The following is a 15,000-nucleotide window of genomic DNA, read 5'->3' on the forward strand; positions in this document are numbered from 1 at the left end:
TGATATTTGCTAAGCTTACAGTGTTATGCACACTACTGTAGTAGCATGACAACATGGGACATGTTTTGTTGTGATTCTCCATGTTGACTGATTTGGGTACATGGAGAGAAATACATTATATTTTCATCAGTCTGCAGCATTGGTCTTGTGTAGTGTTTGGTGAATGTATTGTTTATTTGCACTTTCTCTGTGTACTTTACCCACTATTCTTTAATCACTGAGAAGTAGAATTGCTAAAAGTGTTTTAGGTTTGCAGCAGCAGTGTAATTAAGTCATATGCAACGTGTGTGTTTCAAATAGTAACAAAATATGGTTTTGATAAATTACTGTAGACACAAACACACACACACACAATGGCATATCCGGAGCAAGGCTTACATACACATCATATACATAACATGTATGATATAGGATCTATTCAATGGGTCTGTTCTTATGTCATTATGTCATTTCCAATCAGTGTAGCCATGCAGGCTTCAGGTAACATGCTGACCTGGCCTCTAGTCACTGTGTAGGCCTGAAAGTATGCTATCGCTGCTAAAAGAAAATCAACTTTGTTATTTCATGCAAAGCTGGTCAAGTAGCCTTAACAAGCTTAAAAACTTCACCAATTGTCCCAAGTGCTGCTGTTTTCATTAGGCTAGGGCTACAACTATATGCCTCAAAATATGTAGTGCTCCAATAATGATGGTTATGGTGAGTCCTCCTAACCAAACTCACCCAGTTCACTGTGCCCGCCTCCACCTGTCAGTGGATCACAAATTCCTGATAGTCAGGAAGCTGCAGATTAAGCTGGATGGAATAACATCCAGCACCCAGTCAGTCAGCACTGGTACACCTCAGGGATGCGTGCTCTCTCCACTGCACTTCTCCTTCTATACCAATGACTGCACCTCAGGAGACCCATCTGTTAAACTATTAAAATGTGAACACAACACATCAGTCATCGCCCTCATCCGTGATGAGTCTACATATAGGCTCCCAGATCACTGTTCGACAAAACCTCTAGACACAAAAACAGTTTCTTCCCCCTCGCAGTCTCACTACTGAACAGTTAACCCACTGTGGCACTGTGCAATACCCGTGGATTAATATAATAACAACTGTACAATAACTCCCACAATCCTATTTTTTTCTATTTATTCTCAAATACAATATACATCCAACCCTTACTATATAACCATAATACTCTTACCGTCTAATATTTATCTCTGCACTATTTGTTGTGTTACAATTCACTGCTCCTGTGTACAGCCATTCCTGCTTGTTTATACTTTCTTAGACCACTGCATTGTTTGTGTTGTATACTGTATGGCGCCGAATCTGACGAGCGAACCCAATTTAGGCAAGGAATCCCAGGAAACACAACAGACAGGAGTTTGTTTAGAAAAACTTTATTGCAATTCATAATATACACCTTGATTCCTAATCAGGCTTAGCGGAGGGGCACAGGCGGTCACACAGTATGGCTAGGGTCTTTACAAATAGGGTGACTGCACACAGAAAAAGGGCACACGTCAAAGGGCACACCGGGCATCAAACTAACCCACACACTACATTTACATTTAGTCATTTAGCAGACGCTTTTGTCCAAAGCAACGTACAAGGGAGAGAACAGTCAAGCTAAGAGCAATAAAACCTGATGTAACAATAAATACTGCGTTTTTTTAAGAAATAGAAAACGACATAGAAAGAAAAAGAAGTGCGGGACTGTCCCTGCTTAGGTGCAAGTTAAGCCAAGGTACCAGTTAGGAAGGGAGGTGCTCTGAAGAGTTGGGTCTTCAAGACCTTATTGAAGGTAGAGAGGGACGCCTCTGTTCTGGTAGTACAACTGAGAATAGTCTGGATTGCCAAGCTTGCACAGGCGGCAGTGCCAGACGACGCTCACTAGATGATTGCAGCGTCCTGGGTGTAACATTTGCCCTTACAAAAGCATTTAGGTAGGTGGGAGCAGAACCAGCAAGCACTCTGTAGGCTCGCATAAGTGACTTGAACTTAAAGGCACCCAGTGCAACTTTATGTAAACATTCAATGAAAAATAAACATTCAATTTCTAGTCTTTTTTACACGTAGTAAGTTTCAATAACTCCATACCATTACATATCGACATTCAATGAGCAAAGATGAGACGTCTTTGTGTGGTGAGAACTGATAGAAAATCGTAAACAACAACAATCGCCGGTGGAGAGAAGCCATTTTTCCATTGACTGGAAGCCTGCTTTATTTATTGTAGGTTACAAAAAATAAAGAAAATGGCAGCGATTGTTGTTGTTATCGATTTTCTATCAGTTCTCACCACACAACGACGTCTCATCTTTGCTGCTTGAATGTCGGTATCTAATGGTATGGAGTTATTGAAACTTACTACGTGTAAAAAAGACTAGAAATTGAATGTTTATTTTTAAGCCTCGAAAGTTGCACTGGGTGCCTTTAATGCAAGCAGCTACCGGCAGTCAGTGAAGGTCAATGAGTAGCGCGGTGACATGTGCCCTCTTTGGTTGGTTGAACACCAGACGCGCCGCCGCGTTCTGGATCAGCTGTAGTGGTTTCACCACGCAAGCTGGTAGGCTCGTTAGGAGGCCGTTGCAGTAGTCAAGGCGGGAACTCACCAAGGTTTGCACCAGCAGCTGGGTGGCACACTAGATTAGGTGAATAGAATAGACACTCATAACACAGGTAGGCTACAGACGAATAGCACACAGCATTTCTGTCTTCACACATGCACATAAGGAACACTAAGCACCTACCAGTAAAGGCAGATTTAGGGTAGGGCACACACAGCATGCCGGTTGATGCCGCCCAGAGACTCGCTGTGGTGCTACGACTTTTAGCCTCTGGTGGAAGCCAACAGGCTGTAGCGGCAAGCTACTAACTGCCATCCTGCACAGTGACTGGCATTGTGGCCGAGGTCTGCAAGGCGTTGTGGACAGCTCTACAGTCAGACTACCTACCCTGTCCCTCCACCAGTGGACAGCGATAGCCACGGATTTTTGGCGGCTGTAGAACTTCCCAAACTGATTTGGCAGCCTCGACGGGAAGGATGTCAACATCAGGACATCACCTGATGCCGGGAGTGACTTCTTTAATTATAAAAGGTGCTCACTCCATTGTCCTGATGGTAACATGCAATGCTAGGTATCGCTTCACGATGGTGGACATCAGAGGGTATGGACGGCAGAGAGACAGTGGTGTTTTTAAAGGAGAGCTCATTTGGGTCACAGCTGCTTGACAACAAGCTGAACCTGCCGCCATCGGCGTTTCTTCCCAGGACCGATGCCCTGCACGTGATAGTTGCTGATACTGCCTTTCCCCTGCACAACATCATGCATCCATTTCCAGGTATGTCACAAACCATTATAATGAACTGCATTGCAAGTGGCATAGAAATTTGACCGAACGTTGGATCTTATTTGAAATAGTGGTGCAACCATGTTCTATTCAGTAACACCGCATGTATTTTTTGTTGTTGAATTATCAGGGGCGAATCTGAGCAGGGAGAAGAGGATTTTCAAATGCCTTGGACATCATGGCGGCACGTTGGAGGATTCTTGGCATGGCAATTGAGTTCCTGCCAGACAAGGCTGGGGATGTGGTCAAGGCTTGTGTAGTTCTCCACAACTACCTGGCCTACACAGTAACTCCCATACAGCCCACCTTCAACGCCATGACCTGTCTGGGCAGGTAGGCTAACACTGACACCGACTTTTCCGACCAGTAGGAAAAATGTGGGCGGGGGGGGGGCCTCTCAGGGTTATTCTGCAGGGGGGCCTCACACGTTTCCTTTACGGTACTGACACTGACAGGGACTTTTCTTACCAGTAGGAAAAATGTGGGCGGGGGAAGTGGTAGGCCACTGCTCTCCCATGCCCACATCCACGGCTGAAGTGCCCTTGAGCACGGCACCTAACCCTGATCACTGCTCCCCGGGCGCTGCCAAAGGCAGCTCACTGCTCCGGGTTAGTGTGTAACTGCACTTCACTGTGTGTGTGTCACTTCCCTCGATGGGTTAAATGCAGAGGTGGATTTCAGAGTGTGCGTGTCTACACCACCTCTGCCATAGAGTCACTTCACTTTCACACACAGAAAGGAATGTCCGTTCCCTCCCGACCGAATACAAACAAAAATTAAAAACAAACTAACAAACTAAGGACTGGATCTGTCAGACTGTAACGCCAGGCCACGTAGGTGTAGGGACGGCGGAAAGTTCTCTTGCCACAGCCGGACTTTTAGTTTGATGCATAGGCCAGGTCCTATAAATTCACGCGTTGCCGGGACTTTTAACTTGACGCCTGGTCGCTACGGTTGGCATTGGGACGATGCAGCTTCCCCAACCTGGATGACGTCACTCATCGGGATTCCCTGGAGCGCCAGGAGTGAACCTGTGAACAACAAACGAGCGGTGAGCCCTCAATGGCTACCAAATCACGGAAGCCCATTCACACTGCAAATGGATTATGGAAATCACCTTTCCTTTGGATAGGTTTGAGAGCGCAGAACAATATGTCTCGTCAAATGTCTCCACTCGGCTTGCACTCCCTCGAGACTCGGACGTTGCAGTCGGCGTTGGACCAGTACGCAGCAGTGAGGAGGATAGCAGTGAGGAGGATAGCAGCCGTGGATCACGCAGCCCTTGCCCTGGGCTCGGTTGCGGAATCCTCTCTCCGGTCTCCCGCATCTCGCCTCTTTACGTTCTTTTATTTTCTCCTCGATTGTGGCTCAGCCAATCTGTGCCGCGGCCACGCAATCTCACTGAATGCTTGCAGCCGTGTCTTATGAGCTGATCCTCGAAGGCAATCAGCGGAATGCCTGGCCATGATGGGGTAAACTACAGGGCAGCAGAAAGCACGGACCCCGTGCTGGATTTTAAACAGTTCATATCCGCAAAACATTTCATCCCCAATGTCCAAGGCAGATAGCCCACAAAGTCACACTCTCAACATTCAATCACAAGTTGTTATACATAAGACATCCCTCATAAAAACACTGGACCCACACGACATAGGCCTATATTCTGTTTCCACTAAAAGTCAAATTCCTTGTTTGTGCAAACTTACTTGGCCAATAAAACCTGATTCTGATGATGATAGAAAGAACAAAAATATATGTTTTGTTACTGTTATTATTGAAAGAACGTAGACCTAATCATATTGTCGTAGCCTAAATGAGAAAGGCGGAGATTCCATCCGCATCATACGGATGACAAGCAATTTTACTTTCAATTTCCATTCCCTTTGCTTTGAAAAGGAAGTCCTGCCTCTACTGTATGCGTACGCTACTGTATTATATTGCAGGCTTTTGGAAGTCCACGCTATTCGTTATCAGTTAACCAGTTCTTGAGTAGGCCTGCGCTTTCACTAATATGTGGTTTTTCTGACGAGTTCTGTAATTGTGCCCCCCCCCCCCCTTTCAACCTCAAGTCTTTCATGAATGATCAATTCAGCATTGAATTAACAAGTCAAATTGAACAGAACACATCCTTGGCTAAGACTTTGAATAGCAAATCCGCTTGGTACACCATTACTTTCATTTAAGACAGCAGTTTACACAGACGACATATTCACACAAATAATGTGGATAATAAGTGTAGCCTATTATTACTCATGGATGAGTTAAAATCCGATGATTTTTATATCAAATACAATTACGATACAATTCTAATTCATCCCAATTTAAATAGCTGTTTAATTTAGCGGTGTATCTGACATTAATGAATATTATTTACCATTACAATGTCCACGTTTGGTTTGCACCACATGTGGTTCAAGTCGAAAATGTTTGACGTTGCAAAGACATCAGGGGGAACCCCCGCAGGGAGCACCTTACCTGTCCGCAAAGGTGCGGCCGCCGGAGCTGAAAAGTGAAATGGGTTGTTTGAAAAGTAAAGGTAAGTTTTGAATTCGGTACACTTCGGTATAAATTCTGACACTAATGCAGACCATGGCAGTACAACACAATAGAACACAACCTGAGATATTGATACAGTCGTGCGCAGTTGTGTCGTTTCAATTTTTAGCAAAGCTATCAGAATGAAGGCAATCTTAAGTGTGTGTACTTTTTTGGTGCTTATTCTGCATCAGACCCAAGGCTGTCCTTGGATGCAGCATAAATTTCAGCAGTACAGCAGAAAATGTCTGACTTTGCTGGAAGAGATGGTAAGTGTATTTTTGAAGGTAATTTTCAATCATCTGATATTCAGTAACATTTGTTGAGATTTTACTAATAGTAAATTCACACATTTATAATCTAATTTTTATTATTATCATTCTATAATTCTACAGGGTGAAAAGATAGTTGATGACAGCATTGGAGTTCATTTTCCTGAGGAGTTGTACAAACTTGCAAGGAAGTCACAGGTAAGAACATATTAACCAAAGCAATAAACAAACAAACAAACTAATACATATAAACACTTAAAGGCTTAATGTAGAAGAAGTAGCCATTCATTCATGAAAATTGGCACTTTTATTAAACTCTATTATCTATGATGTACTGTATATATCTATGGTCACTGATACTTGTATATATATCTATTGTCACTGATATCCTGACTCCTGCTGTTCTCCCCTCAGCCCCAAAGGATCACCTGGTTTATATCCCAGGTCCTGGACGAGGTGTCCCAGCTCCTGGAGGAGGATCTGGTCACAGTGGCCTGGGACGAGAAGAAGATGAAAGACTTCATGAGCACCCTGGACACACAACTGGCTGGCACTGAGTCATGTGTGAGTGCAACTAAATAACCTAAATGCTCAATAGGCTTCGTCATGTGCATCTGTACTATGCTATGCTAAACACCAATGTCATTGTACTGAGGGTTCACTACAATGTGTCTATCCAGGTCCAGTACTGTGTGGTAAACTGTAAACAACTGTAAACACTAATGAATGACAGACTGACGTGTTCATGAACTCTACTCTGCCCCCTGCAGGTAGTATCTAAAATTAAGAAGAGTAAGAGACTGCACCTGTACTTCATGAAGCTGAGAAATGAAACACTGGGGAAAATGGTGAGTTGATTATTGTGGTCGTCTATTATACAAGTTCACATCCACATCCACACGTGTACACACACAAACAAACACACACACTCTGTTTCTCTCTCTCACACACACTCTCTCTCTCTCTCTCTCTCTCTAACACACTCTCTCTCTCTCTCTCTCTAACACACAAACACATACATACATACTTAAACACAGAGACTCTCTCTCTCTCACACACGCACACAAACACCCTCTCTCATTCTCTCTCTCTCACACACACACACACACACACAGACACACACACACACTATCACACACTCTCTCTCTTAGACTGAGTCTGTATCGAATGTGAATTGTGTGATTTCTGATTTCAGGAGGACGAGGCCCAGGCATGGGAGTTGATCAGGAAGGAGGTGCTCAAGCATCTGAAGTGGGTCGACCTTTTGGCCAGCACACGCCTGTAGTCTTTACACCCAGGCCTACCACCGCGGTGGGAAACCGTACTGAAGACATGTTAGGACAAAAAATATGTTCTGAACTTCCTTGCCTAAAATGATTCTGCAATCAAGATGGTCAAGTTAAAATGATTCTGCATAAATTGTAAGAGCTTTTGTTTTTTCCTACGAGATGATTGAGTTTACATGGGTCAGGTGTTATAATTATTTATTTTTTTACAAACAAAGTTTAACTTATTTTTTAAAATTCAGTTTGTAGTATCAGACTAATGATGTCCTTTTAAAATGTGTTATTTATTTAATAATAATGTTACATTTATTTATTTATATATTTAGATTGTATTTATTTATTCATCTATTTATTGTATACTGTAACAACACAAATATTCCTTTTTTTATTTCAATAAATGCATTGTTTCAGGTTAATTGTTGTGTTCTACCTTTTTCTTAAAATGTATTTTAGTAAAGTATAAGTTGTTTGTACCCTCGTATTTAGAGTAAATGTGTTTGTGATTCAGTACTTAGTCTAGACACTAGCACCTACTGGTAACGTTGTGCAGATTAAATTATGAATAAGCTAATTTAACAAGGAACCTCAAATTGCATAATAGTAATAAAAAACTCTTTCAGTTTTTGGCGATTGGATACTACACTAAAACACTCAAATCAAAAGTATTACACAATTATCAAAACCTTCAATCAAGGAGCAAAACATCGGCCCAGATTTGCACCACTAGCCAAGCACATGTCAACATCACACTTTTTGTGAAACAATACACACAAAACAGGTTTAAGCACTTTAGAAAATGCAGCAGGTGAGTCTTCAACCAAAGTGAAAGGAGTCAGAAGAAGAAGAGTGAGGGTGAGAGGGGGAATCCACAGAGGAGAAGGAGGAAGAGAAGGAGGCAGAGGCCATGCCAGAGGCTGAGGTTGAGGTTGAGGTGGAGGTAGAGGAAGTGCTCAAAGAAGAAGAGGACCAAATGTATCAAATAAACTTGAAAGGATATATTCACGCAAGGACGAGAGAGAGAGATCATAAACATGGTTTTGGCCAATAATGGCCTCCACCCGTCAATGGATCACAAACTTCCTGATAGACAGGAAGCAGCAAATGAGGCTGGGTGAAATAACATCCAGCACCCGATCAGTCAGCACTGGTGCACCTCAGGGATGCGTGCTCTCTCCACTGCACTTCTTCACTAATGACTGCACCTCAGAAGACCCATCTGTTAAACTATTAAAATGTGCACACAACACATCAGTCATCTATCTCATCCGTGATGAGTCTGTATATAGGCTCCCAGATCACTGTTTGACAAAACCTCTAGATACAAAAACTGTTTGTTCCCCCTCGCAGTCTCACTACTGAACAGCTAACCCACTATGGCACTGTGCAATATAATGGATCATTATAATAACCATATAATAACTCCCGCAATCATTTTTTTTATTTTTTTATTCTCAAATACAATATACATCCAACCCTTACTGTATTTCCGTCATACTCTTACCCTTAAATATTTATCCCTGCACTTCTTGCACTCTCAACATCTTTGCACTATTTGTTGTGTTACAATTCACTGCTCCTGTATATAGCCATTCCTCCTTGTATATACTTTCTTAGACCATTGCACTGTTTGTGTTGTATACTGTATGTTGCTGAACCTGACGAGCAAAGCCAATTTAAGCAGGGAATCCCAGGACAAACAACAGACAGGAGTTTTTGTTTAGAAAGCTTTTATTACAATTCATAAAATACCCCTTGATTCCCTATCAGGCTTAGCGGAGGGTCACAGACGGACACAGCAAGGGCTAGGCATACAGAAAAAAAATGGCACACATCAAAGGGCACACTGGGCATCAAACTGACCCACACACTGGATTAGGTGAATAGAATAGACACTCAATAACACAGGTAGGCTACAGGCAAATAGCACACAGCATTTCTTTCTTCACACATGCACATAAGGAACACTAAGCACCTTCCAGTAAAGGCAGATTTAGGGTTGCGTATTAAAGCATTCCGGATCAATTGCTATTCGCTAACGATATGCTAGCGGATAAAACTAGCGAAATCTTTTTCAAATGTGCTGACTTTGACATTACGACGAACTAGTTACTCAAAAACTGTCCTATCACAGTCAAACATCAAGCAACACAAGACAAAGCAAGACGGCAAATAAACTACTTACTAGTTCGGCAGACAGTAGAAAGCCGGGCATCGTAAGGCAATCTTACATTTAGCAGTTATAAGCCTTTGGACCCTGGAATGGCAATGGCACGGAGGCGATTCTCCATATTAAAAGTCATTGCAGCGGCGCAATTTTTTTCAAGCTGTTATTTTAAGGTAAAACTGCTTATCCTAACCCTAAAGTATAATTGTTGCATACTGTTACTTTAAATGCACTTGCGTATTTCCGTATGTCGGCTGGCAGATACGAAGACCTTCTTGGTCGTGTGGAACCACACATAGGGCACCAGGGCACACACACCACGCCGGTTGATGCCGCCCAGAGACTCGCTGTGGTGCTACGACTCTTAGCCTCTGGTGGAAGCCAACATGCTCTAGCGGCAAGCTACAAACTGGCATCATACACAGTGTCCGGCATTGTGGCCGAGGTCTGCAAGGCATTGTGGACAGATCCACAATCAGACTACCTACCCTGTCCCTCAAAAAGTAGACAGCGATAGCCACAGATTTTTGTCGGCTCTGGAACTTCCCAAACTGAGTTGGCAGGTTCGACGGGAAGCATGTCAACATCAGGGCACCACCTCATGCCGGGAGTGCTCACTCCATTGTCCTGATGGCAACATGCGATGCTAGCTATCGTTTCACGATGGTGGACGTCGGAGGGTATGGACGGCAGAGCGACAGTGGCGTTTTTAAAAGGAGAGCTCATTTGGGTCACAGCTGCTTGACAACAAGCTGAACCTGCACGTGATAGTTGCTGATACTGCCTTTCCCCTGCACAACATCATGCATCCATTTCCAGGTATGTCACAAACCATAATAATGAACTGCATTGCAAGTGGCACAGAAATTTGACACAATGTTGGATCTTATTTGAAATAGTGGTGAAACCATGTTCTATTCAACCATGGCGAATCTGAGCAGGGAGAAGAGGATTTTCAAATGCCTTTGGCATCATGGCGGCATGTTGGAGGATTCTTGGCATGGCAATTGAGTTCCTGCCAGACAAGGCTGGGGATGTGGTCAAGGCTTGTGTAGTTCTCCACAACTACCTGGCCTACACAGTAACTCCCACATAGCCCACCTTCAATGCCATGACCTGTCTGGGCAGGCAGGCTAACACTGATACTGACTTTTCCGACCAGTAGGAAAAATGTGGGCGGGAGAAGTGGTAGACCACTGCTCTCCCATGCCCACATCCACGGCTGAAGTACCCTTGAGCAAGGCACCTACCCCTGATCACTGCTCCCCGGGCGCCGCCAAAGGCAGCTCACTGCTCCGGGTTAGTGTGTAACCTCACTTCACTATGTGTGTGTGTCACTTCCCTGGATGGGTGAAATGCAGAGGTGGATTTCAGAGTGTGTGTGTACACCACCTCTGCCATAGGGTCACTTTCACTTCACTTCACTTTCACACACTGAAAGGAATGTCCGTTCCCTCCCGACCGAATACATACAAAAATTAAAAACAAACCAACAAACTAAGGACTGGATCTGTCAGACTGTAACACCAGGCCACCTAGGTGTAGGGACTGCGGAAAGTTCTCTTGCCACAGCCGGACTTCAAGTTTGATGCATAGGCCAGGTCCTATAAGTTCACGGGTTGCCGGGACTTTTAACTTGACGCCCGGTCGCTACGGTTGGCATTGGGACGATGCGGCTTCCCCATCCTGGATGACGTCACTCCTCGGGATTCCCTGGAGCGCCAGGAGTTGGATTTCGTGCTGCTTCGGAACCTGTGAACAACAAACGAGCGGTGAACTCTCAACGGCTAACGAATCACGGCAGCCCATTCACACTGCAACTGGATTATGGAAATCACCGTTCCTTTGGATAGGTTTGAGAGCGCAGAACAATATGTCTCGTCAAATGTCTCCACTCGGCTTGCACTCCCTCGAGACTGGGACGTTGCAGTCGGCGTTGGACCAGTACGCAGCAGTGAGGAGGATAGCAGTGAGGAGGATAGCAGCCGTGGATCACGCAGCCCTTGCCCTGGGCTCGGTTGTGGAATCCTCTCTCCGGTCTCCCGCATCTTCTTCTTCTTCTTCTTCTTTAAGGTTTTATTGGCGGTTGGCAAACCAACTTAACGGTGCATATACCGCCACCGACTTGACTGGAGTGTGAATCAGGGTGATTTTGGAACTAAAATAAAATAAATCATAAAAACAAAACCAAATATACAATAGAAAACAAAAAAAACAAAAAAAAAAGTTATATCCTCTTGTCTAACCCTGTGTCTCTCAAAAATTTAAGAACAAAATGATAATGTTGACTAAATGTTTTTCCTAAAATACCCTGCATTGTGTTTGACCATTTTAAGTGACTGAAAAAGCTGACTTCTCTTTTGACTGTATTTTGTGCAATGTAGCAGTGCGTGTTTTGCCGTTTCTATTTCACCACAGTGTTGACACTTGCCTGTTGGATGCTTCCCTACTATGTGTAATGTACTGTTGAGCCCTGTATGCCCTATGCGTAGCCTTGTGATTATGTTTTCTTCCCTCCGACTCCTGCCTTCCAACCTTCCACTATCAACTTCTGGTTGTATTTGGTATAGATGTCTTCCTTTCTCTTGGTCTTCCCAATACTCCTGCCATGTTGACTTTGCTTTTGTTTTAATTATTGTCTTGGCTTCTGCTTTGCTAAATGGGATTTGTAATATTGTTTGAAGTTTCAGGGTTTCTTTGGCCAACTTGTCAACCTCCTCATTCCCTTTCACTCCTGCATGAGCAGGTACCCAAAGAAAATTAATTTTAAACTCCTTTACATATAAATGATACAATATCCAATACATCTTATACACAATGTCCTGTCTTATTGATGTGCCTGATTTGATGCTTTCTAATGCGGAGTAGCTATCTGACATAATAACTACCTTACTTATATTCTTTTCCTCTACTCATTCCAGGGCCATCAATATTGCCACCAACTCTGTTGTAAAGACAGACAGGTGATTAGTTATTCTTTCCTGCATTTCTACCCAACTCATAGGAATATACACCGCTGACCCAGCTATTCCAGTGTCTGGATCTTTAGACCCATCAGTAAAAATATGTACATGATTTGGAAAATGAGTGTCTATATAGTTTCTTACAATGTCATTACTTTACATAATTGGGATGTTACTTGTGCCTCTTTAGAGAGGTTCTCAGAACTGTGCACTTTCCTAAACGTCTCAGCTAACATCTCCGCTTTTTCTAAATTACTAACTGCCATTACATCTCCACTGCTTAACACAGGTAATTCGTAATTATTTCTAATCCCTCCCATTCTCCTTATCATACACCATACATCAGATAATCTCACATCTCTTCCTATAGGCTACTATTGCAGTATTCCCTCCAAAAGTTACGCTTCTGTATTTTAATTGTTCTCCTAACCACTGCCTGTCCCTGAGCCCTTTTATACTCTACCCAAGCATCCTGGGAATGATATTTCTTATATTTAAACGCTTTGTTTCTTTCTTTAATTGCTTTACTGCATTCATCATTCCACCATGGTACGTTCTTACAGGTTCTATTTCCTTTACTTTTAGGTACTGTTTCCTCAGCTGATAATATCTTTTCATTTACCAATGCATAATTAAATTCATTTATTTCTATGTCTTTGATCTTATTAAGCTTCATACAGTTAACTGCACAAATAATTCGAAACTGTTCCCAATTCGCATATTCTATTTTCCATCTTGGAATATTTTTAATCCTTTCTTGCCATCTCTCTACTCCAATTTTAACTCATATAGGGAAATGATCACTACCTATTGTAGTTTCCTTATCTACCTTCCATGTACTCCTACCTGCTATTGCATTGGACACAAAAGTTAAATCAAGCACTGACTCAGAATTATTAACACTATTATATCGTGTACCCTCACCATTATTAAGACACACCAAACTGTTCTCATCAATATATTCCTCTAATGCTAGACCATTTGCATCTGTGTGTCTCCCGCATCTCGCCTCTTTACGTTCTTTTATTTTCGCCTCAATTACGGCTCAGCCAATCTGTGCTATGGCCACACAACCTCACTGAATGCTTGCAGCCGTGTCTTATTAGCTGATCCTCGAACGGCAATCCGCGGAATGCCTGGCCATTATGGGGTTAACAACAGGGCAGCAGAAAGCACGGACCCCGTGCTGGATTGTAAACAGTTCATATTACCCCACTAAAACATTTCATCCCAAATGTCCAAGGCAGATAGCCCACAAAGTCACACTCTCAACATTCAATCACAAGTTATACATAAGACATCCCTCATAAAAAACACTGGACCCACACGACATATATTCTGTGTAAGTACACTAAAAGTCAAATTCCTTGTTTGTGCAAACTTACTTGGCCAATAAAACCTGATTCTAATGATGATAGAAAGAACAACAATGTATGTTTTGTTACTGTTATTATTGTAATAGACCTAATCATATTGTCGTAGCCTAAATTAAAAAGGCGGAGATTCCATCCGCATCATCCGGATGACACGCAATTTTACTTTCAATTTCTATTCCCGTTTGTTTTGAAAAGGAAGTCCTGCCTTTACTGTAGGCGTCACTAATGTATTATATTGCAGGCTATCGAAAGTCGACACGCTATTCGTCATCAGTTAACCAGTTCTTGAGTAGGCCTGCGCTTTCACAAATCTGTGGCTTTTCTGACGAGTTCTGTTATTGTGTCACCCCCCCGCCCCCCCCCCTTCAACCTCAAGTCTTTCATGAATGATCAAGTCAGCATTGAATTAACAAGTCAAATTGAACACAACATATCCTTGGCTAAGACTATGAATAGCAAATCTGCTTGGTTCACCATTACTTTCATTTAAGACAGCAGTTTACACAGACGACACAAATCAGTGTATTACTCATGGATGAGTTAAAATCCGATCTGTTTAATTTCCCGATGTATCTGACATTAATGAATATTATTTACCATTACAATGTCCACGTTTGGTTTGCACCACATGTGGTTCAAGTCGAAAATGTTTGACGTTGCAAAGACATCAGGGGGAACCCCCGCAGGGAGCACCTTACCTGTCCGCAAAGGTGCGGCCGCCGGAGCTGAAAAGTGAAATGGGTTGTTGAGGCTTTCATAGGTAAGTTTTGAATTCGGTACACTTAGGTATAAATTCCGACACTAATGCAGACCATGGCAGTACAACACAATAGAACACAACCTGAGATATTGATACAGTCGTGCGCAGTTGTGTCGTTTCAATTTTTAGCAAAGCTATCAGAATGAAGGCAATCTTAAGTGTGTGTACTTTTTTGGTGCTTATTCTGCATCAGACCCAAGGCTGTCCTTGGACGCAGCATAAATTTCAGCAGTACAGCAGAAAATGTCTGACTTTGCTGGAAGAGATGGTAAGTGTATTTTTGAAGGTAATTTTCA

The 15,000-nt window shown here is 42.9% G+C and overlaps 2 protein-coding genes across 2 annotated transcripts in view; both read left to right on the forward strand.

Annotated features, from left to right (window-relative positions):
* Window positions 1-6,026: 6,026 nt before the first annotated feature.
* On the forward strand, window positions 6,027-7,440 carry LOC308361676 (interferon a3-like; the record flags this gene model as incomplete). Its single annotated transcript, XM_080834098.1, has 5 exons — window positions 6,027-6,152; window positions 6,279-6,353; window positions 6,570-6,719; window positions 6,926-7,003; window positions 7,351-7,440. The coding sequence occupies 5 exons, from the start codon at window positions 6,027-6,029 to the stop codon at window positions 7,438-7,440; spliced, it is 519 nt and encodes a 172-aa protein (XP_080690224.1).
* A 7,406-nt stretch (window positions 7,441-14,846) lies between these two features.
* The window catches only part of LOC308362230 (interferon a3-like), a gene marked incomplete at both ends in the record, with an annotated part of 1,619 nt that continues 1,465 nt past the window's right edge, over window positions 14,847-15,000 (forward strand). Inside the window, one exon of the mRNA XM_080834793.1 lies at window positions 14,847-14,972. Coding sequence (XP_080690919.1) covers window positions 14,847-14,972 — 126 coding nt within the window. The remainder of the gene's footprint in view (window positions 14,973-15,000) is intronic.

Source organism: Sprattus sprattus, assembly GCF_963457725.1.
Source record: "Sprattus sprattus genome assembly, chromosome: 3".
Lineage (NCBI taxonomy): Eukaryota > Metazoa > Chordata > Actinopteri > Clupeiformes > Clupeidae > Sprattus > Sprattus sprattus.